This window comes from Carcharodon carcharias, chromosome 20 (genome assembly GCF_017639515.1).
Source record: "Carcharodon carcharias isolate sCarCar2 chromosome 20, sCarCar2.pri, whole genome shotgun sequence".
Lineage (NCBI taxonomy): Eukaryota > Metazoa > Chordata > Chondrichthyes > Lamniformes > Lamnidae > Carcharodon > Carcharodon carcharias.
Genome location: NC_054486.1, coordinates 105,923,158 through 105,947,950, shown reverse-complemented (window position 1 = coordinate 105,947,950; position 24,793 = coordinate 105,923,158). Strand labels below are relative to the sequence as shown.

Here is a 24,793-nt window from a genome sequence, read left to right as displayed (position 1 = left end):
AGGACTCTTGTCAGGTATCAGTAGTTCAGATCAATTTAATTACAATGAAAGAGCTTGCATTTCTAAAGCACCTTTCATGACCTCAGGATGTCCTAAAGGGCTTTACAGCCAATGAAGTTCTTTTGAAGTGTAGTCACTTTTATAATGTTGGTACCAAGAAGCTACTGATAAAATTAGGCTTCCTGAGGCATCGTGGATTTTTACCCTGAAGTTTTCTTTCAGAAAATGATTAGCAAATTAAAGATGATTGGAGAAACACTGGATGTGGAATGGGCACAACAGTAACACTTCAAGGATTATTCCTATGTTGGGACTTGGAATAAATCCGCTGACTGTCATCATTAGCCAGCAGGAGCAGAGTATGAAGGCAGCTGTGTCCGTGACGCACTATCATCTTGCTCTGGAAGTTGAAAGGCTTATGTAAGAATATAAACATCTTTTGGACAACAATAGGACCATTACTCCAAGCGTGTCAATCGTCCCAATCTACTGAACTTGCCGTTTTATCCTTCAATTCCAGTAATTCATTGAATTGTCTTTTGAACCTATTTATACTGTCTGCTTCAATTGCCTTTCCTGGTAACTTATTTCAAATGTTACTGTTCCTCCTGACCTACAGTTGGCGATTAAGCAGACCTGTGACTTGAAAATTGGTGTAGAATTAAATGCCACCAGTTTAAAATTAGTGGATTAAACTCCTGATACTGAAATTAATTATGAATTAAGGTTGCAATTCTCTCTTTCGCTCATATGTGTGCTTGCTTTGTCTCTCCTTCACCACCCCTCTCCAGGTTAATATCTCTCCTTCGCCTACCTCTCTCTTCAATCATGTGCTTGTCACCATTTGCATTATCACTCATTTAGCCTTTATTAATTCTTTTTGCAGTCTTCTCTCCTCCATAATTGAATCTCTTTCTCTCCTCATTCATTGGAAGTTCTCCATTTCTCAAACTCTCAAATAACCACATCAACAACCCCAGACTTGATGCTTATTAGACTGTTTGGGCACTTCACTGAGCAACAGAGGCTCCATCCTCCATATCCCCACCAAATCCCACTATTTGTACAGGGGCTGGGTAGCAGATTTGTGATTCTGCTGCTGCACATCCTTGTTCTGGGAAACAAACTTGAGAGATCAGTCCATTACACACATGGGTTTTCCAGTGCTGCATCTTAATTCCATAAAACTGAGATGGGGCATGTTTGTATAGTTTACGTCATTTTCATTAAAGCAATCAATCTCTCACTGCAGCCCTTCAGTACAGTACAAGGCTTTCCAAGAGACCTTCCCCTCTCCGATGCTGAACGTTCAGTGCTCAGCAAAGGACTTAGTTTCATACCCTTACGCCCTCACCTCAATGAATTTCGGGCTCGGCATGATGCTGAACTCTTCTTCCGCCGTCTTCGTCTCCGGGCTCACTTCTTTGGGCCGGAGTCCTCTCCCAGTTCAACGGATCCTTTTACCCATCTCCAATATTCTCCCTCCACCTGGACCCCTCCCTCTGGATTCTTACCTTCTCTTGATCTTTTCATTGAGAACTGTCGGCGCGACATTAGTCGTCTCAATTTCTCTGCTCCTCTCACCCATTCTAACCTGTCTCTCTCTGAACTTACTGCACTCCATTCTCTCAGGTCCAACCCTGACATTGTCATCAAACCCGCTGACAAGGGTGGTGCTGTTGTTGTCTGGCGCACTGACCTCTACCTCACGGAGGCTGAGCGTCAACTCGCAGACACTTCCTCCTACCTCTCCCTGGACCATGACCCCACCACTGAACATCAAGCCATTGTTTCCAGGACTGTCACTGACCTCATCTCCTCTGGGGATCTCCCTCCCACAGCTTCCAACCTGATAGTCTCCCAACCTCGGACGGCCCGCTTCTATCTCCTACCCAAAATCCACAAACAGAACTGCCCCGGTAGACCGATCGTCTCAGCTTGTTCCTGCCCCACAGAACTCATTTCTCGTTATCTTGACTCCCTTCTCTCTCCCCTTGTCCAGTCCCTTCCCACCTACATCCGTGATTCGTCTGACACCTTACGTCACATCAACAATTTCCAGTTCCCTGGCCCCAACCGCTTCCTCTTCACCATGGACGTCCAATCCCTCTACACCTCCATCCCCCACCAGGATGGTCTGAGGGCCCTTAGCTTCTTCCTCGAACAGAGGCCCGAACAATCCCCATCCACCACTACTCTCCTCCGTCTGGCTGAACTTGTTCTCACACTGAACAACTTCTCCTTCAACTCCTCTCACTTCCTCCAAATAAAAGGTGTGGCTATGGGTACCTGCATGGGCCCCAGCTATGCCTGTCTCTTTATGGGGTATGTGGAACATTCCTTGTTGCAGTCCTACTCCGGCCCCCTTCCACAACTCTTTCTCCGGTACATCGATGATTACTTCAGTGCCGCTTCATGCTCTCGTCAGGACTTGGAAAAATTTATTAATTTTGCTTCCAATCTCCACCCCTCCATCATTTTCACGTGGTCCATCTCTGACACTTCCCTTCCCTTCCTTGACCTCGCTGTCTCAATCTCTGGTGATAGACTGTCCACCAATATCCATTACAAACCCACTGACTCCCACAGCTATCTCGACTACAGCTCCTCACACCCCGCTTCCTGTAAGGACTCCATCCCATTCTCTCAGTTCCTTCGCCTCCGTCGCATCTGTTCCGATGATGCTACATTCAAAAACAGTTCCTCTGACATGTCCTCCTTCTTCCTTAACCGAGGTTTTCCACCCACGGTCGTTGACAGGGCCCTCAACCGTGTCCGGCCCATCTCCCGCGCATCCGCCCTCACGCCTTCTCCTCCCTCCCAGAAACATGATAGGGTCCCCCTTGTCCTCACTTATCACCCCACCAGCCTCCGCATTCAAAGGATCATCCTCCGCCATTTCCGCCAACTCCAGCATGATGCCACCACCAAACACATCTTCCCTTCACCCCCCTTATCGGCATTCCGTAGGGATCGCTCCCTCCGGGACACCCTGGTCCACTCCTCCATCACCCCCTACTCCTCAACCCCCTCCTATGGCACCACCCCATGCCCACGCAAAAGATGCAACACCTGCCCCTTCACTTCCTCTCTCCTCACCGTCCAAGGACCCAAACACTCCTTTCAAGTGAAGCAGCATTTCACTTGCATTTCCCCCAACTTAGTCTACTGCATTCGTTGCTCCCAATGTGGTCTCCTCTACATTGGAGAGACCAAACGTAAACTGGGCGACCGCTTTGCAGAACACCTGCGGTCTGTCCGCAAGAATGACCCAAACCTCCCTGTCGCTTGCCATTTCAACACTCCACCCTGCTCTCTTGCCCACATGTCTGTCCTTGGCTTGCTGCATTGTTCCAGTGAAGCCCAACGCAAACTGGAGGAACAACACCTCATCTTCCTACTAGGGACTTTACAGCCTTCTGGACTGAATATTGAATTCAACAACTTTAGGTCGTAAGCTCCCTCCCCCATCCCCACCCCCTTTCTGTTTCCCCCTTCCCTTTTTTTTCCAATAAATTATAAAGGTTTTCCTTTTCCCACCTATTTCCATGAGATAAATAAAAAAAAACCCCACTAGAGCTATACCTTGAGTGCCCTACCATCCATTCTTAATTAGCACATTCGTTTAGATAATATCACCAACTTTAATTTTAACACCTATGTGTTCTATTGTACTATTGTCGTTGACATCTTTTGATGATCTGCTTCTATCACTGCTTGTTTGTCCCTACAACCACACCGCCCCCCCTCCACCTCTTTGTCTCTCTATCTCTCCGCCCCCCACACACACACCTTAAACCAGCTTATATTTCAACTCTTTCTTGGACTCGAACGCAAGTTCTGTCGAAGGGTCATGAGGACTCGAAACGTCAACTCTTTTCTTCTCCGCCGATGCTGCCAGACCTGCTGAGTTTTTCCAGGTAATTCTGTTTTTGACAAGGCTTTCCATTTTGATACTGAGTTTCTGTTGCCAAAGAGCATAAAGAAAATAGCAAAACCATGAACCACAGTTTGATTCTCAATTTGATCATAATATTGATAGTCATCTCTCTAAATGGTACTACCCTGTTAACTCAATGGAGAATTTACATGTTATCAAAATGTAATGCTTGTACTGAGTGACTCTAATATTCAATTTACATTACAGTGCTAATATTTTTCTTCTAGCTGTGAAAATGTGCAGTGCTCTCAGCCTGCACATTTAGGTCAGCAATCTGATTTTAACATTGCTGTCTTGACATTAGGGATGGTCTGTGTACAGACGTTTAAGAACTAATGTGACGTGGTAAAAATTGCCCATGCACAGCTGTCCTGGTGTTGCTGCCAGAACAGTATAAACTGGTGAATTTGCAAGCTGGAACATGGCTCTTCATTAGTGGCATATCAGTTGCGTTCCTTTCAGTGGGGATATAACTTAATGAACATCTCCAATCTCTTAAAATTGTACCAAGGATATAGTAAACTCCTGTTTAGTTCTGTTTGTAATGCAGGAACTTTCCACAGTGGGAGAGACAAAAGAGAGAAGCATTCGCATTAGTTTTCTCAGGTACTTATTAGCAGCTGATTTCAAAGCTGTATTGGGAGAAGGCCTAAGCTTCCCACCAACTATTTAACCAAAAATGCATTAAATGGTGGAGAATAGATAGTCTATTAGTTGAAATTTTCACATGCAGGCTTTTTATTTTCTACACAATCATTTTACAGAGTACCAAAGATGTCTTTAAAATATGCTGAGAGATAATAATGGTGAAAATGTCAGCTGGCTCTTTGGCCTTGAGTATGACCACAGAACTGTAGGCCACATGCACAAAATCAGTCTTCGTTGAGACTAGCGATCAGAAGAATTGAATCTTCCGCCAAACTATGAATGTGTATAACTGACTGAGCAAAAGTTGACTAACTCGTTCAGAAAGGAACCAGATAAATAACTAAAACAAAAACAGAACTACCTGGAAAAACTCAGCAGGTCTGGCAGCATCGGCGGAGAAGAAAAGAGTTGACGTTTCGAGTCCTCACGACCCTTCGACAGAACTTGAGAGGAAGGAATTTCAAGTTATATTGTGGGCATTGGGCAACTACAGAAATTTGGCAAAAATTGCAAGCAAATTTCTTACTGCAGAAATGCAAACTAAAGTGATGTGTATACAAATCTGACTGTAAAGTTTTTAAATTATTTTTAAATTGTTTGTTAATTCACCCAGTTCATGAAGCCTCACAACTTTGTGTCCCCTCATCCACGAATACCCGTGATCCTTCTTCCCTCCCATATCCCTTACCTTATTCAAGCTCCATTCTATTACTTTATTTCAAAGCTGTCGTTCACAGAATTGAACAAGCCAAATTTTTAGAAGGCACCATTTTTGTTGAGTGGTGTGATTTTCATGATTTTTGGAGTAGTATAACGCACCAGCTGAGTTTTACCCAGTGGATATGGTTTTAGGTTATAGGCGTAAAATTAAAGCGCATGGGATTGGGGGTAGTGTATTGAGGTGGATAGAAAACTGGTTGGCAGACAGGAAACAAAAAGTAGGAGTAAACGGGTCTTTTTCCGAATGACAGGCAGTGACTAGTGGGGTACCACAGGGATCGGTGCTGGGACCCCAGCTATTCACAATATATATTAATGATTTAGATGAGGGAACTAAATGTAATATCTCCAGATTTGCAGATGACACAAAGCTGGGTGGGAGGGTGAGCTGTGAGGAGGATGCAGAAATGCTTCAGTGTGATTTGGACAAGCTGATTGAGTGGGCAAATGCATGGCAGATGCAGTATAATGTGGATAAATGTGAGGTTATCCACTTTGGTAGCAAAAACAGGAAGGCAGATTATTATCTGAATGGCTATAAATTGAGAGAGGGGAATGTGCAACGAGACCTGGGTGCTGTAGGTAAGCATGCAGGTGCAGCAAGCGGTAAAGAAGGCAAATGGTATGTTGGCCTTCATAGCGAGAGGATTCGAATACAGGAGCAGGGATGTCTTGCTGCAATTATACAGGGCCTTGGTGAGACCACACCCAGAATATTGTGTGCAGTTTTGGGCTCCTTATCTGAGGAAGGGTATACTTGCTATAGAGGGGGTGCAGCGAAGGTTTACCAGATTGATTCCTGGGATGGCGGGACTGACATATGAGGAGAGATTGAGTCAGTTAGGATTATATTTGCCGGAGTTCAGAAGAATGAGGAGGGCTCTCATAGAAACCTATAAAATTCTAACAGGGCTAGACAGGGTGGATGCAGGAAGAATGTTTCTGATGGTGGGGGAGTCCAGAGCCAGGGCTCACAGTCTGAGGATACGGGGTAGACCGTTTAGGACTGAGATGAGAAATTTCTTCACTAAGAGAGTGCTGAGCCTGTGGAATTCGCTACCACAGAAAGTAGTTGAGGCCAAAATATTTTATGTTTTCAAGAAGGAGTTAGAAGGAGCTCTTGGGGCGAAAGGGATCAATGGATTTGGGGAGAAAGCGGGAGCTGTTTCTATAGAAATAGAAAAGTCATTCTTTAAACTGTCCATCATACAAATTCTTAGATCAGGGACTGTGTCCTATAGAATTATTCATCCCTGGGGTGCCTTCTAACTAACGTTGATCTGAAAGACTACAAGCATTCAAGGCAGCAGTACACAAACATTATGTAAATACAACAGCTGTCTTATTCTTGTCTTACAGACTTAAATAAGATTGTACCATTCATTTCACTTATTTTTACGCAGTTCTTTCGGTGATTGATGTTTAAAATATTCTTTAAAAAAATTCTGCAGTAGGCAAAAAGCCAAATGCATGGTTTTTGTTTATTTACCCAATTTTCTGTACTGTACTGATCTGCACTGGGATATATTTTCATGGGTACTGAATGTCATTCACCTTGTTGAAATGACTGGTTCATCTGTGAGCCTTGGCAGTTAGTGTCATCAACCTATCTCATTGAGGAATCACAGCTGAGTATTGATACTTGCTCAGTACCCACACACACACATGCCCTCTCATCTTTCTTCTCGTTGTTATACAGTGGATCAGAGATGAGTGAAAGCCAGATACATCTAAAAAAGACCCAATCAGAGTGCACTGTCCTAGAGTGGTCCCTAGTGGTGAGTTATAGAGCACCAGCCGTTGAGATTTACATGCAGGCCAAGGGAAGAGTTTTAAAAATTTTTGTAAGGGACAAAAATAAACCATTAGTATAAATTTTCCTGCATAAAGCTTTTGAAATTTGTTCTGTGGCCTTTCTCCAAATGATTTTGAAATTCAACAAACTCTGTTTTCTTAAAAAATGAGGGAGGCAGGGGCAGTTGTGGAGGAAGTCGTCCATAAGCAGACCATTATTTGGGTACACTACTGAGATAATTACATGTACTCATACTACAGAACCAGTCTTTAGTTAACAATTTAAGTTCTTGTAAGATGTCCACATATTTTGGAAAGATTGACACCTTTAAGTAAAGATGTTCATTTAAGGTATTAAAAGACACAATCCATTGATAAATTTAACAGTGTTATTGTGAAACTTTTTTAAACGTAATGTTTTCTCTTGGACATTAGAAAGTTCAGTTTACTGAGGAAAAAGAGAAATAACTTTTTTTCAAAAGGTGCTTTGGACAAATTGGTTGGTTCCTTAACAAAAAGACAGCACCGACAAATTGAATAGAAAATGTTGAAGCAGGAACTTACAATGAGAAGAGTTGACAAATCAGTATGACAAATCACACTGACAGGCAATAAAGCTTATAGGCGGAGGTGTATTTAGGCAGGCATAAGATTTTTAATTTAAGGAGAGTGTAATCAAGTGATGCATGCATACTTTGGACAAGAATCATATTGTACAGAATTAGGCCATTTGGCTCATCATGCTTGTGTCGACTCTTTGAAAGAGCTATTTGATTAGTCTCACTCCCCTTGCTCTTCCTCCTAGCCTCTCAGATTTTCCCTTCAAGTAAAGAAACCACCTGCCATAATTCCATAGTAGATAATCAATGATTCTGTAAAATGTTAATGATTTGATGCACAGATGCTACTTGAGTGTTCAGTACTAATTATATTGACCTGATCTCTCTTTTTTCCGAAAATGGGTGCCAAATAGTTTGGTTCTTCCAGCTGCAACAGGCTTCTATATATGTTAAAATGCATTGTTACTTAACTGGATGTTACTGCTAGAAAATGACAATGATAAACATTCAAACTGATTTGTCAGCTAAATGAGCTTTATTCATATCAAGCGCACAGAGGAGACTCTTAAATTGTGCCCACTTGTAATAAATCCCTGTCTGCAATCTACGTAGTTAAATGGCACACATACAGTTGAATTTAACTCTGTAAATACCGCATACATATAATCAATGAATATCAGGTTTATAACAATCAAATTAGTCCCACTGGGAAACTGGAGTTCCCACACTGAGCGGCGATATCATTATTCTGGTACAAATGACTACAGATCTGTGAATATTTCACCTTTTAGCATGCAACAGGTCAGTGGCAGTGGAAATGGTGCCTTGATTTTGTATCTGCTTTGTCTATTTTCACTGTACGAATCATTTAGACTTGACAGATGAGCAGCAGCTGCAACTTCAGGGTCTGATTGGAGAGAGGCAACAGCATCAGGGTCTAATGGGAGAGACAACATTGAGTGGTCAGTAGTGTAGTTGTAGAACAGAGAGCATTGTAAACAGAGTGCAGAAGTTGGGGAAATGTAATGTTCTGTGTAAGTAGGAATTCAGTGCAGGAGAGGAGGAAGTGCTGCTTTTTGCCTCCCAACTCTTGAAGTGGTTCAAGTAAGTTTGAAACACTAAATATTTAGAATTTTATGCAAGTTAGGGTATAAAGAAAGGAAAAAAGTACAAATTAAAAAGTAGATATAAATAACACAGACTAAGATATTGCAGAACAGATTGTATGTATGGACTGAGGTATGTGGGTGTTTGTAGCCAGTGAGACTGTCCCAAGGGAACACATCTGCAGTAAATGTCTCTGTTTCAAATCTCTCTGGCCCAGAGTCATTGAGCTGGGGTGTGAGTGGAGACACGCTGACAATAAAGGAGGGGTAACAGTACTTGGGCAGTTAACTCCAGACTTCAGTCACACCTCATGGATAGATCTAGGTTCAGAGCAGAAGTTGTGTGACTGATAGTTTACAGAGACAGGGGAACCCAGGTAAGATGGCAAACAAGGATTTGCAGAAACGGATCCTATTCAACAAGTACAAAGTACTTTGCTACTTGTAAGGATGAGCGTAAAGAACGTCGAAAGGAAAGCAAAAATTCTGACCATGGCACCTTGAGGCAGGGGATTTGTCCATGGAGGGGAAGAGGAGAAAGAGAATTGTAATGTTGGGGATTTAATAACTGAGGGAAAATAGCATCCTTTGTAAACAGATTTCAGAGCCCTAAATGGTGCGTTGCCTACCTGATCCCAGGGTGAGGGATATTTCAAACTGGTTTGAGAGGATATTGGATGGGGAGGGGGAGAATCCAGTTGTTGTGGTTCAAATTGGGACCAACAATGCAGGGAGTGTACCAGGAACTGGGAGCTAAATTAAAGAACAGGACCTCGAGGTAAAATCCCTGGATTATTACCTAAGCCACATGCAAATTGGTTAAGCATATTAGGGAGGTGATCACATGGTTGAAGAAGTGATGTGGGAAACTAGCACCAGTATTGGTACAGGAAGGAACTGTATCATAAGAACAGACTCTTCCTGAAGCGGGCTGGGAGCAGCGTCCTAATGGAAGGGTGGTCATAAAAACCTTAAACCAATAAATGGTGGGGAGTGCTCAGACAAGGTAGTATTATTAACAGTTTAAAAGCAAAAGAAGTGGGAGATTAGAGTAACATTCTGAAATTGTGGTTCAGGCAAAACTAAAGGATACAGATCGATTAAGCTATGAGAAAGAAATAAGAAACATGTTAGTAAAACATTAGCGTTGAAGTTCAGATTGTGAAGCACACAGTGTGTGACTCAAACACCCTTTATGCAAACATATGTAGTATAAGGAGCAAATTGAATGAATTACAGGCGTAAATTCAACTCGGATGTTATGACATAGTAGCCATTATTGAGATATGGCTGCAAGACCATCGGGACTAGGGACTAAATGCATTATCTTACAAAGTGCAGATAAAAGATAGGGACAATGGTATACAGAAAGAGGTAGCCTTGATGACTAAAGATGAGATCACTTCAACGATAAACAGGCAATGGGTAAAATTTATGGATAGCATTAAGAAATTCAAAATGATTTCAGATCGTAATGAGAGCTCTGTATAGGCCCTCTGGAAGCAGCTGTGAATGGTAGATTGCATAAATAAAGAGATTAGACAAGCATGTAGCAAAGGCAGGGTGATTTTAATGAGGGATTTTGACTTTCATATTGCTTGGGACAAGCAAACTAGGTTTAGGTAGGGCTGACTGAAATGCCACGAGGTGGAGACTGTTCACAGTAAACTGGACAAGCCTGTTCATGGGTAAAATGTGAGACGATCTGGGCAGGGTTCAATAAAATAATTTAATGTGATACAGAACCAGTTACACTTATATAAAACAACCATGGACAACTAAAGGGGTAAGTGATGACATAAAAAAACCAAAAGAGAAAGCGTCAAGATAGTACAGATCCTGGCTAATGGGACAGGTGCAAAGATTGTCAAAACAGATGGTAATAACTACAGAAAGGAGTAGGAAAAGAAACCTGCATGGGGAAACAAATGTTTAATTGGTAAAACAGTGTTTGCTCTGTACAGAGTTAGTTCCATTTCTTTGTACAATGATTTGTCTGATAGTGGTGTTACTAGAGCTCAGGGTTATTAAACCACTTTTGTTGATTTTACTCAGTGATGTGTAACAGAGGAGATTAAATTCAGAACCAACCTGTGATTTCTTTAACGATAAAACATTCAGTGAACATGATGTTGGGGGTGGGGAAGATCTTGCCGTCAAATTTCACTGTGCTTCCATTGCTTCTTTAGCAGAGCAATGTAAAAATAAAACAATAATCCATGGACAAACTCGTGGGAAAGGAATAATGCTTAAGGTCTTGAAACACCCAGTAACTGCATCTGCAGTATTTTGGCTTTATTTATTCTTGATCCTACTCACTTTTCTGGAAAGGCTTGAAATTCTGTTAAGTGTAAGAAGATAGTGTCATTATAACAACCATTGCAAACTGTAAATTATCAAACAGCAAGCAGTGCAACACAATGTTGCAACACTCTTCATCAGATGGACTCCCCCGAGTATCCAAAATTGAACTGGCTGACTTTTCTCCTTTCTCTTGACAGCGCCTGAAAGCTAAATGGTCAATTAAAGCAGGATGTCTTGATTAGCTGAATTTATTTAATTAAGTTAATATACTGCTTAAATTGTATGGGTTCGCAAGTTACCTGATGTAGCAATAGGAATGCTGCAATCCACCCAGGATTATCTTGTTGGCATAACATGCAATCCTGCATTTATTTTTTTCTGCTGCTTGCTACTGTCAGGTTCAAATTCTTATTGTTCAAAGTTGTTTGACAGCGTCTTACTAATATACTAAACCAATGGTTGCAGCAAGTACTATCTACAGGTTACACTGCAGCAACTTGCCAAGGCTTCTTCAGCACCTCTCAAACCTGCAACCTCCACCATGTAGAAGAACAAGGGTAACAGGCACATGGGAACACCACTACTTGTAAGTTACCCTCCAAGTAGAAAACTATGTTGACTTGGACATATATCACATTCATTATTGCTGGGTCAAAATTCTGGACTTCCTTACCTAACAGCTTTGTGGGACTACCTTTGCTATCCAAATGCAGGCAATACTCCTGCAAAATCAACTACAATGGGCTGCACACTGTGTCTGAATAGTCGAAAAGCGTTTCCCCCGCTAGGCTGTATTTTCTCAACTGCCAAATGGCCAGCGTTCCGGGAGAGGACAAAGAAAATGTTTTAAAGACACTCTGAAACTCTCCTTGAAGTGCAGAAACATTGATGTTAATGACTGGGAGGAGCTTGCTACCAGTCTTTCAAAATGACAGCAATTTGTCCATTGGGCTGCATTGCACTTTGAGTCCAAACATCTTGATGAGGTAGAGCAGAGGCAGAGAAAGAAGGAAAAGGAAGTAAATCTTGCACTCTGGACCCCACTACCTTGTGGAACATCCTGCCCATTATGCCCAAAGATCTGCAGGCTGAGAATTGGCCTGTTCAGTCACTTGAAGACCCATGGCAGAAACTCGCAACCCGGAGTAGACATCATCCTCGAATTGAGGGGCTGAAGACAATGCAGCAGTTCAAGAACGCAGCTCACCACCACCTTAAGGACAACTAGGGATGGACAATAAAGGCCAGCCCTCCCGGTGGACTTGTTGCCAAGTGGTCTGCCTGATTTTGTTCTTATTCTTTTTTGTACTGGCTTGCTAGGCCATTTCAGAGAACCATTGCGAGTCAGTCACGTTGGTGTGGATATGGAGTCACATATAGGCCAGACCAGGTAAGGACCAGAGGTTTCCTTCCCAGAAGCGCATTAATGAACCAGTTGGGTTTTATGACAGTGCGACAGCTTCATAGTCACTTTGCTGATGCTGGCTAAGAGGCTGAAGTATTAGAGTATTGTACTCATTTAAGAATGAAATTTTTCTTTGCTTATTTCTTAATTGCTCCTTCTTTATCCTATTGTTTATGCTATGTTACATTTATACAGAAACTTGACAAGAGGAGTTACTCGGTTTCGAGAAATCTTGAGAGCTGTGGAAACAAGGACCACACAGAATTTGCGTATGGTGAGTGACCAGACTTGTTCCACAATGTCGAAAGGGTGCTTGCTGCTTTTGGCAAATGCCCAGATCAGTTATATTTAAATTAACTGTTATGATCATCTGAAAACTGCCAAAGTAGCCATGTACAGATTGCTTCCTATGGGTAGTCTAAGCAGCACTGATTAATAGCCAAATGCTAACCTTGGGCTACGTGGGCAGTGTTGTCCAACTCAGGATAATTACAACACATTTATTGTTCAAGTTACTTTATCCCATCTCCAGTTTTCTTCCTCTTCTGAAGTTGCTGGGAGGACGTTCCAAAGTCATTAGCTGCCTCTGGAACCTTGCCCAGACTGTTCTTCATCTGTAACTTGTGTGTCAGCAGGCTCCACCATGGATGATTTTATAGCTGAGCCAACATACAATTTCCAGAATGGGTCACTGGTTACTGGCTGGCCCCCTACCTTCCATCCTCCTCCAACTTGAGCTGATCCAAATTTCTGCTACACGAATCTAAATTACATCAAGTCCTGTTCATCCATTACCCCTGTACTCACTGACCTACATTGGCTCCCAGTCCAGCAACACCTCGTTCTTAAATTCTCAGTTTTCCAATCCTCCCACAGCCTTGCTTTTACTATCTCCGTAACCTTGTTCAGCCCCACAACCCTCCGAGATATCTGCACGCCTCCAATCCTGGCCTCCTGCGCATTCCTTTTTAATCAACCCTCAATTGGTGGGTGGGTTTTCAGCTTCCTAAGCCCCAAACTCTGGAATTCTTCTCCTAAAGCTCTTTCTCACCTCCTTTAAGATGCTTCTTAAATCCTCCCTCCTTGAAGCTTTAGCCAGCTGTCCTGCGATTTCTTTTACGTGGGCTTGGTGTCAAGTTTCATCTGACAGTGCTCTGTGAAGCACCATGGGAGAGGAGCTTTTATTACATTAAGGACACCATATAAATGCAACTTGTTTTTTTTTTTGTTGCACAGTGACCAAGACAAGAACCCAGGATCATTATTTTTATCCATCTGCAAAGCCCTGGTGCTGTGCCAATTAATGTGTCTTGCTTTCTGGCCTTGCTGGTCATCAGCCAACTCGGCTCCCTCTGCATTTGAACACCTGGCATGTGCAGGTCAGTCCGGCCAGTTGGTTTGTACGAGGAAGTGGGTAGAAATTAAATTAGTTACAGGTTTATATAGAATCTACAGCACAGTAAAATTTGTGCTCGGGGTCATTTGGCTCAACTAGCCTAGTTGAATGAGCAGCAAAACCAAAGCGAAGTGTTGCGGATGTTAGAAATCTGAAGTAGAAACAGAAAATGTGGGAAGTACTCAGCAGATCGGGCCGCATCTGTGGAGAGAGAAACAGTGTGAATGTTTCAGGTCGATGACCTTTAGCATTATGCAATCTTATAACAATGACAAACTTAATTTTATATTGAGCCTTTAAAGCAATAAAAGGTCCCAAGGCACTTTGCAGGAGTATTAGAAAGCAGAATATGATGCTGAGCCACGGCAGCTGAATTCACTTAATAAACCTGGAGTATGAAGCTAGTCGCTGTAATAGTGACCATAAGACTATAATTGATTGTCATAAAAACCTGTCTGTTTCACTGATATCCTTTAGTGAAGGAAATCTGCTTTCCTTACCAGACATGTAGCCTGGCCTACATGTGACTCCAGACCCACTGCAATGTGGTTGCCTCTTTAACAGCCCTCTGAAATGGCCTAGCAAGCCACTCATTTCAAAGGCAATTTAAAAGAAAAAGAAAGAAAGAGGCCATTCAGCCCATTGTACTTTTGCTGGCTCTAAGAATTTGGATAGCTCTTTCAATGATACAATTATTCGAAACCATTTGTAGTCTTTTAAATGTATCGAGATACAGTTTCTAATGGTTTAGTTGTAAAAGTGCTTGGAGATTGGCATTCTACAAAAATACAAACAATCAAGATCATATAGAAGTAATCAACACAGTTCTCCCTACCTCTGTGGTTAAATGTTGGGCGAGGAAGTTTGCAGGATTGGTCCCTGCTCCATGTCATATTATCCAATCTTAGGCAGCAGTGTAGGTGTTGGTGCAATTGACCTTAATTTCCTTTCTTTTGGATTGCATCTCTGCAATGTGCTTTGAGGTTTTCATGTTATAGATGATAACCGTGCTAATTAAATACAATTTGATGTGTTGAGTAAAGAAAGAAAAAACATCAAGCAAGTTCCCTACTCCTGGTTCTTATCCTGTGACCCCGTGTCTGTGGGCACAGCTGCCACTTAGTTTGCAGTCAGGCATGAAGAATGATTACTTGACCAAGAAATCAGAAATCTGTTGGCACCTGCAGAACCAAATTGCAGGAATAGATAATGCCTTCGGAGAAAGTGGGATGGATGGAGGGAGCGAGAGAATGGAAAAATTGCAAATCTGGGAATGATTTTGAAATTCCCAACTGAATCAGCCAGGAGTAGGCGGTAATGAGTGATAGTTGCAAAGATCTGAATGTGGCATTCATAGTGCCGTCTGAGAGGGCATAAAGCCAAAATGGATTCCTTCTTCCACTCAATAATTGAAGACAACCCCAGAACACAAGCCAAATGGCCATTGACAAAAAGAGTACAGCACTTGAGCCTGTAGTGATGCCCAGTGCCTCACTTTGACCTCTTCTATTCCATCATTGTCAGTAGGGTAGATGAGGAGAAGATTTTTTAAGCAGTTGATGTTTTCACCCTGTTGAAATAAAAGAAAATGAAAGACTGAAGGGTGATTAGAGTAATGATTGCGCAGCACCATTCTTACCTTAAACATTCACTCCCTCCTCCACTGATGCAGTGGCAGCAGAGTGTACCATCCACAAGATGGACTGCAGCAACTCACCAAGACTCCTTCAATAGTACCTTTCAAAACTGTGACCTCTACCACCTAGAAGGAGAAGAGCAGCAGATGCATGGGAATGCCACCATCTGCAAGTTTCTCTCCAAGCCACACATTATCATGACTCTGAAATATATCGCTGTTCCTTTACTGTTGCTGGGTCAAAATCCTGCAACTCCCTACCTAACAGCACTGTGGGAGTGCCTCCAATCACACACTGCAGTAGTCAAGATGGTAGTGACAACCACCTTCTCAAGGACAATTAGGGATGGGCAATAAATGCTGACCTTGCAGTGGCACTCAAGTCCCTTGAACATATAAAAAAACTTCCCCACCCCTATCTTAATATTGCTTATAGTCTAGTGATGACACGTATGCTGTCAAGCTGCTGTAAGATTTCCAAGTATGAACCTGTACCAGATCAAAATAAGTAACAATTAGTTGCAGTGAGAAATCATTTAATCCTGTCCTTTTTGGAAGCCTCTTGCTTTTTTATTGTAAAGTATTATTACCTCAGCAGTCCCGTGTATATCATATGCGGCACTTAGTTACAATGAATTTATAGTTGTGTTGAAAACCCAAGGACAAGAAAAGTCCTTTTTCTCACCATAGCTCACCCCTCTGCTGGCCAGGTCTTCCCAGCCTAGCATCTAATTGTGTTTGAGCAGGATCTAACATCAGCATCTCTACTCTCCTACCTGGCAAGTTATTCCATTATCCCATTTTATAGGAAGACATTCTTTCTGCTTTCTCTTCTAAATTCATTTTTCATATGTTTATATTTAGATAATATTTGGTCCTAATATTTTACTTTAAAATAATACTCAGGATTTACCTTCTCTAATCCAATTTAATATTTTATATGCTTCACAAGGTTCTTTCTCTCTGCCGACTCACCCTAACTGTCTTCTCTCTAGACTTTAGAGGTTGAGTTTTTTAAACTCCTCATTAGAATACTTTTTGTTCTTTGTACCCTCTCCATTGCCCTTTCTGGTGAATTCCTTGTGATTGACAAGATAAGCAATCTCATAGCCAAATGGTGGGATACTTTTTGCATTTTGCTGGCCCACTATCAGCGTCATGTGCCTACAAGTCAGGTCACTTTGCAAATCGTAACCTCCACCGCTAGAAGGGCAAAGGTGCACAGGAACACTATGTTCCCCTCCAAGTAACATAATCATCCCAACTTGGGCATGTGTTGGCCATGCCTTCATCGTGGCTAGGTCAGAATCCTGGAACTCCCTACCTAACAGTGTTGTGGAAGTACCTTTGCCATACAAACTGCAGTGGTTCAAGAATGCAGTTTACCAGCTTCTCAAGGCAACTAGGGGTAGACCTCATGTCGCCCATATACTGAGAAGGTATAGCTCATGTCAGAAGCAAAATAAATCTCATTTTATTTTCCAGTAGTATCTCTTTACATCAGCTGTAGAAGAGCATCTCCCAGCTGCACCTGTCTTCTCCATATTAACCACCCCTTGGGTGTCTCAGAAAGAGATTGCCAAATTAAAGGCATGTGCCTTGAACCTGCAGCTCCCTGGATACTAGGCTTGCACTGGATAAACTCATTTCATGTAGGATCCTTATATCACTTACAGTTTTCATAAATAACCTGATGTTAGACGTTTTGGCAGAGTTACCATCTGTGATATGACCTGTGAGAGAACTGAAAGCTGAGTCATTTTCACTGGCATAAAATCTGTTTCCATCAGAAGATTTGCAGTTAAATATAGACAGTGTGGGTGTCACACAGACTCTATAGTTTCCTTCTTAATTATCAGGACTTTTTGTCTTTCCACCAAACCGTTTCCAAATCTTTCCCTTATGGATAATTCTTTATACTCTGATTTTCTCCTTTGACCATCTGTTTAATTACCCTGCGATCATGAGCTGTTTTTTTCCATTTATTGAACTGCAAGTGTTCCTGGCCTCCCAAAACATTTTCTTCTCTTGCACATCGTTTCAATCAAATTAGGAGTCCTGTTATAACGGTTTTACATTTCCACATTTGCAGCTACAAATTATACTTTAAGAATAAATATTGATAACTTTATCTGGGTGAGTAATATCATTCTTAGCCCCCTACCCCCAACCCCAGCATCACCTTCAATTTCTTCCAAAGTTTTGACTTTTAAAACCGTTTTTATACATGTGGAATTTTTCAAAAATGCAGAGATTTACTATTGCAGAGGACCACAGTTGAGAACAGCTAAGAAAGGAAAGCAGTCGAGAAATGACTGAGTACTCCTCAGCAAGGTCTTGAGTCCCTTTAGTGCCTTACTCTGGCCTGGCCACTGGCCGAACAAGTTACATTAGAAAGAAAACAAAGAGTAAACTTGCATTTATTTCACACCTTTCAAATTCTCAGGACTTCCAAGAGCACCTTGCAGCTAATGAAGTACTTTGAAGTGTAATCATGATTGGAAAGTAGGAAACATAGCTTCCCAATTTTTGCACAGCATGCTCCTGCAAACAACAATGAAATAATGACCAGGCAACTTTTTTAAGATTATTGAGTAATAAATATTGGCCGCAACACCAGGAATAACTCCCTTGTTCTTTGATTTAGTGCCATAGGATCTTTTATGTCCACCTAAGAGGGAATACGAGGACGAGGTTTAATGGCTCAGCCAAAAGACTGCATCTCTGACAGTGCTGCTCTCCTTCAGCACCATACTAGGTGGGACTCTGAACCCACGACCTTCTAACTTGAGAGGAAAGAGATTTTTTTCTGGTGGAGTTGGTTGAGGGATACTTGTTGATCAGGACCTTGAGAGAACTCCTAACTCTTCCTTAAATAGTGCCATGGGATGAGAGGAATGTCCAGTTGAGTAATAAAAACAAAAATAGCTGGAAAAACTCAGCAGGTTTGGCAGCATCTGCAGAGAGGAGCACAGTTAACGTTTCAAGTCCAAATGACCCTTCAACAGAAGTAAGTAAAAATAGAAGAGAGGTGAAATATAAGCTGGTTTGGGGTGGGGGGCGGGGGGGGACAAGTAGAGTTGGATAGAGGGCCAGTGATAGGTGGAGATAACCAAAAGATGTCACAGACAAAAGGACAAAGAGGTGTTGAGGGTGGTGATATTATCTAAGGAATCTGCTGATTAAGGGTGGAAAGCAGGACAAGCAAGGTACAGATAGCCCTAGTTTGGTGGGGGGGGCGGTGAAGATGGAAATACATTTAAAATTAATGAAAGGTGGGAAAAGAAAAATCTATATAAATTATTGGGAAAAAAAGGGGTGGGGATTCGGAAAGGGGGTGGGGATGGAGGAGAGAGCTCATGATCTAAAATTGTTGAACTCAATATTCAGTCTGGAAGGCTGTAAAATACCTAGTCGGAAGATGAGGTGCTGTTCCTCCAGTTTGCGTTGAGCTTCACTGGAACAATGCAGCACACCAAGGACGGACATGTGGGCATGAGAGCAGGGTGGATTGTTGAAATGGCAAGCGACAGGGAGGTCTGGGTAATGCTTGCGGATAGATCAAAGGTGTTCTGCAAAGCGGTCACCCAGTCTACGTTTGGTCTCTCCAATGTAGAGGAAACCGCATTGGGAGCAACGACTGCAGTAGACTAAATTGAGGGAAGTGCAAGTGAAATGCTGCTTCACTTGAAAGGAGTGTTTGGGCCCTTGGATGGTGAGGAGAGGGGAAGTAAAGGGGCAGGTGTTGCATGGGAAGGTGCCGTGGGAAGGGGTTGAGGAGTAGGGGTTGATGGAGGAGTGGACCAAGGTGTCCCGGAGGGAACAATCCCTGCGGAATGCCGCCAGGGAGTTGAAGGGAAGATGTGTTTGGTGGTGGCATCATGCTGGAGTTGGCGGAGGATGATCCTTTGAATGCGGAGGCTGGTGGGGTGATAAGTGAGGACAAGGGGGACCCTATCATGTTTCTGGGAGGGAGAAGAAGATGTGAGGGTGGATGCGAGGGAGATGGGCAGGACATGGTTGAGGGCCCTGTCAACCACCGTGGGTGGAAAACCTCGGTTAACGCCTCCGTCGCATCTGTTCTGATGATGCCACTTTCAAAAACAGTTCCTCTGACATGTCGTCCTCCTTAACTGAGATTTTCCACCAGGTGCAACACCTGCCCCTTTACTTCCCCTCTCCTCACCATCCAAGGGCCCAAGCACTCCTTTCAAGTGAAGCAGCATTTCACTTGCACTTCCCTCAATTTAGTCTACTGCATTCGTCGCTCCCAATGCGGTTTCCTCTACATTGGAGAGACCAAACGCAGACTGGGTGACTGCTTTGCAGAACATCTGCGGTCTGTCCACAAGCATTACCCAGACCTCCCTGTCGCTTGCCATTTCAACATTCCACCCTGCTCTCTTGCCCGCATGTCCGTCCTTGGTTTGCTGCATTGTTCCAGTGAAGCCTCAACGCAAACTGGAGGAACAGCACCTCATCTTCCGACTAGGCACTTTACAGCCTTCTGGACTGAATATTGAGTTCAACAATTTTAGATCGTGAAATCTCTCCTCCATCCCCACTCCCTTTCCGATTTTCCCCCTCCCCTTTTTTCCCCAATAATTTATATAGATTTTTCTTTTCCCACCTACTTCCGTTATTTTTAAATGTATTTCCATCCATTGTTTTATCTCACATTTTAGCCTTTTTTGATTCCTTCATCCCACCCCCACTAGGGCTATCTGTACCTTGCTCGTCCTGCTTTCTACCCTTAATTAGCACATTCCTTAGATAATATCTCCACCTTCAACACCTCTTTGTCCTTTTGTCTGTGACATCTTTTGGTTATCTCCACCTATCACTGACCCTCTATCCAGCTCTATTTATCCCACCCCCACTTAAGCCAGCTTATATTTCACCTCTCTTCTATTTTTACTTGGTTCTGTTGAAGGGTCATTCGGACTCGAAACATTAACTGTGCTCCTCTCTGCAGATGCTGCCTTTTTCTAGGTATTTTTGTTTTTGTTTTGGATTTCCAGCATCCGCAGTTTTTTGCTTTTATCCAGTTGAGTAATGGTGAGGAATAAATGTTGCCCCAGGGCACCAGAGAGAACTCTGCTCTTCTTCAAAACAGTGCAATAAGATATCTTATGTCGACCTAAAAAGGGCAGGCAGGGCCACAGGTTAATCTCCCTTCTGAAGGATGGTACCTCCAACAGTGCAGCACTTCTTCAGTACTGTGCTGGAGTGTCAGCCTGGCTATTGTCCTCAAGTCCCAGGACCTCAGTTTGAGACTGAGCTTCAGGAAAGGCATAAGGGAGAAAATTGGAGCAGGCATTTGTAGGAGAAAGATTTTAAAAATGCAGAAGTCAGAAGTAATTTAAAAGTGTTTGCCACTGAAATTCTTATTTTTATTGGTAGTAAAACTGATGATATTAAAAGTACACCTTTTTCTCTTTGTCCATGACCATGTTTCTTACGCGTTCGTTTACCTTGCAGACAATTGCCAGGCAACTAGCAGAAATACTCTTACGAGGAATGTGTGAACAGAGCTACTGGAATCCATTGGAAGATCCTCCACAGCATTCACTGTTGGATGACCTTCTACATGCAGGCTCCAATACCAAGAACTATGCACTCAGCAGGAGGCCAAAAGTGTACACTGGAGATAGGTAAGTTGTAGAGACATTAGCACAGGAATAGCCCATTCATTCTCTCAGGCCTATTCTTCCATCCAAATATATCATGGCCTATAATAGCCTTGCCTAATGAAATAAAATCTATCAATCACAAGTTTTGAAATTTTCAGTTAACTCACATCCTCAACAGCATATTGGGGAGAGAGTTCCAGATTTCCAGCAGCCTTTGTTTACAGCAGTGCTTCATAATATTACCCTTGAACAACCAAGTTTTATTTTTAAGGTTATGCCTCCATGTATTAGACTCTCCACACCAGAAGAAATGCATTCTCTCTATCTTGCCTATCAATTTCTTTAGTCATCTTAAAGACCTTAATTAGATTACCCCTTAATCTTCCATATTCTATGGAATACAAGCCTCATTTATACAACCTGTCCTCATAATTTAAACCTTTTAGCCTCAGTATCATTCTTGTGATTTTTATAACATCATTGTAGGTCCGTTGTAATATGACAAATGCTGGGTCACTCCACTGGTACCTCTATAATGTTTGCGCTGTGTCAAACATCATGTATGCTTTTCTTTCTCATCCATTCTGAAGACGTGGGATCATGCTGAGATAGGGTTTCAAAGGCACTGGCAGGTCTTTGCTACCTCAGACAAGTGAACATCCTTCACTGTGAACCTGGATGGTGAGTGCCTTTAGCCCATGGAGAGCGTAACGGTTGAGCCTTATCCTGCTGTCGTCCGACATCTACACACCCATACAACACAGGTTATTGGATAACTGTCAAGATGGGGAATTCTGGTTATTTCCCCCCGCTTCCCCATTTAGTGCTGGGTCATTAATAATCCTTTCCCCATGACTCAGCTGAGACGAACTGACTGTGTTGACTCAGCACTTAAAAGGGTGGTGAGTTTACTCAATGCTAGAAATTCACAATGGCTTCCTGAAACATACAGAATTGTTGGGGGCTAATTTCTAGTTTTCTCCCTCTTGATTTCATTGGTCTTTGTTCATATAAAATACAGTAATCGTCATTAAGCTACAGAATGGACAATTTCAGGTGCCTTGAAAAGTTTTTAGGTGCTGAAGCTTCTGAATGTTTGGCCCCAGATGGTTTAACTAATTAAAGTGTCCTTAATGTCAGCAACAGTGATAATTATGATCCTTACGAGCTGTAGAAATGCATCTGATAGTTTGCATAGAAAATGATTGTGGTTTTATGATGATAAATTACATCATTCGTATTGATCGCACAGCTGGGACAGCAGCTCAGTTATACAGATTTTCAATGATGAATACATATTTCCCAAGGTGCATGCTACCTAATCCTCTTAAGCCACCAGCAGCAACTGAGTTCATGTCAATTTATTTTGAGGCTTACTTTTATTCTTTTAAAATGGGATGCCATGTCAGCTTCCCAAATTTGGTTTACCTGGCTGTTGCAGAAAGCAGTCAACAGTTCTAAAAGGAACCTCTGCTAGGTTTTTTGTCTAAAAGAAGCTGCTTTTGTAAGCTATTGAACCCAAACTCAAATCCACAGCTTAGTTTTGTTAAATTCTCTTATAGTAGACGCTTTTGGAGATAAGAGTAGAATGGTGCTGAAGAGGCTGGGGTTTTCCTTTGCGTGGAGAGGATTAAGGAAAGATTTAATAGAGGTATTCAAAACCATCAGCGGTTTTGATAGAGTGATAAGGAGAAGTCATTCCCAGTAATCAGAGGGGACAGATTTCAGATGATTGACAGAAGAACCAGAGGCTGGATGCAGCAAGCTATGATGATCTGGAATGCCTCGCCTGCAAGGGTTGCGGAAACAGATTAAATAGTAACTTTCAAAAGGAAATTGATACGTACTTGAAATGAAAAATTTACAGAACAATGGGGAAAGAGCAGGGGAATGGAGCTAGTTGCATAGCTTGTAGCAGAGCTTACACAGGCACAATGGGCTGAATGGGCTTCTTTTGTACCACATTGTATCAGGAAAGATTGAACAGGTTAAGGCTCTTTTTGCTAGAAAAGAAAAGGCTTGGGGGTGATCTGATAGAGGTGTTCAAAATTATGGAGGGTTTTGATTGGTTAAACATTAGAGAAGATGTTTCAACTTATAAAGGGATTTCAAAACAAGTGGCCATAAATACAACAAAGTCACTAATAAATCCAGTAAAGAATTCTACAGAAACTTGTTTCCTAGAGACTGATTAAAATGTAGAAATTGAAGCCACGTTCAGTATTTGAGGTGAATGTCATAAATGCATTTAAGGGGAAGTTAGATAAACACATGTAGGAGGATAAATAGAAGGATATCTTGATGAGGTTACATGACTAAGGGAGAGAGGAAGTTCACGTGAAGAATAACCACTGGCAAAGATCCGTTGATCTGAATGAATTGTGTTGTAAATTCTATATTTTAAAAAATGTGCATTCAGTTCTATCGATGGCTCAGTTGTTAATGGTAATGTGCTGATTGGAAACTGAGCCCGAATGGTATCCATCCCAGAACAATGGAAGAAGCGGGGGAAGAGATTATGATAGCACTAACCATTAATTCCCAGAAATCTTTAGAAACAGGAATGGAAGCAAATATTGAAGAGTGGCACCGTAGTCAAGAAGAAGATCAACCAGGAAGTTATAGACCAGGTAATCTTGCCTCGCTAGTGAGTAAACTGCTCTGGCCCCTATTGAGATTTAATTAAAACTTAGGCACAGACTAATCAGGGACTATCAGAATGGAATGGATTGGTAAAGAGCAAGCCCTTTTTGATGAATTTCTTTGTGTACTTTGAGAAATTCACAAAGTGGATGTTGCTCTAAAAAGAGATTTTTTGTCAAAGCACTTTGTCTTACACTCATCAGGTCAATTTGCAAGAAAATACTGATGTCAGGGAAACAAGGTGTTTATACTGTATAAGAAGAGAATGCTGATTGGTTGACAAGTGCACTTTGATTGGTAGAGGCTTTGCCATGGAGAACAGCCCTGGGAAATGAATCAGCGCGTTTGTTCGAACCAGGGCTATGTCTTGACCAATCAGTCAAGCTGCCTGATTTAAATTTTAAACAATGCTTGGCAATCACCCGTCTGTCACCATCAACTGATGCAATCTCTGTGGCAATGTCTCTACCATTCAGAGTCTACTTGTCAACCAATCAGCACATTCTCCTCATACCGTATAAATATGTTGTTGCCCCTGACATCAGTATTTTCTTGCAAATTGTCCTGATGAGTGCAAGACAAAAAGCTTTGACAAAAAATCTCTTTTTTCAGCAATACTCAAGTTCTGAACGACAAACGACTTTTTATAAAATGGATGTTATGTTTGTAATTTTAGAAGATATAAGTTGCCACTTGAGCGACTTGTTACAAAAATTACAGTGCATGGTAGTAAAAGAAATGCAGATGAATGGTTAGAGAAAAGTCTATAAAACGGAAAGTAACCAGTTAGGGTAAATGGTTTTTTTTTGGATTGTTAGAATGTTGGTAACTCTGATCCAGGGATCTGTGCTAGAACTTTTTTGTTTTTCATTTGAAATGATTTGGATTTAGGAACAAGCGCAATGATATTGAAGTTTACTAATCATACCATTAGAATGCAAGGCAAACTGTGAGGGAGATGAGAGGACATGAACAGATTAGTAGAGTGGGCGGGCAGGTAGTGAGTGC

At 42.1% G+C, this 24,793-nt stretch overlaps 1 protein-coding gene across 2 annotated transcripts in view; it reads left to right on the top strand.

Annotated features, from left to right (window-relative positions):
- Positions 1–24,793, top strand: part of ttc7b (tetratricopeptide repeat domain 7B) — a 303,169-nt gene that overhangs the window by 86,315 nt on the left and 192,061 nt on the right. The window contains exons 1-3 of one of the 2 annotated variants that reach the window (XM_041214519.1): positions 12,358–12,462; positions 12,673–12,751; positions 20,991–21,163. In XM_041214519.1, coding sequence (XP_041070453.1) covers positions 12,437–12,462; positions 12,673–12,751; positions 20,991–21,163 — 278 coding nt within the window. In that variant the 5' untranslated portion in view covers positions 12,358–12,436. Of the gene's footprint in view, positions 1–12,357; positions 12,463–12,672; positions 12,752–20,990; positions 21,164–24,793 lie in introns of those variants that run through there. The other variant, XM_041214518.1, reaches the window with a different exon arrangement.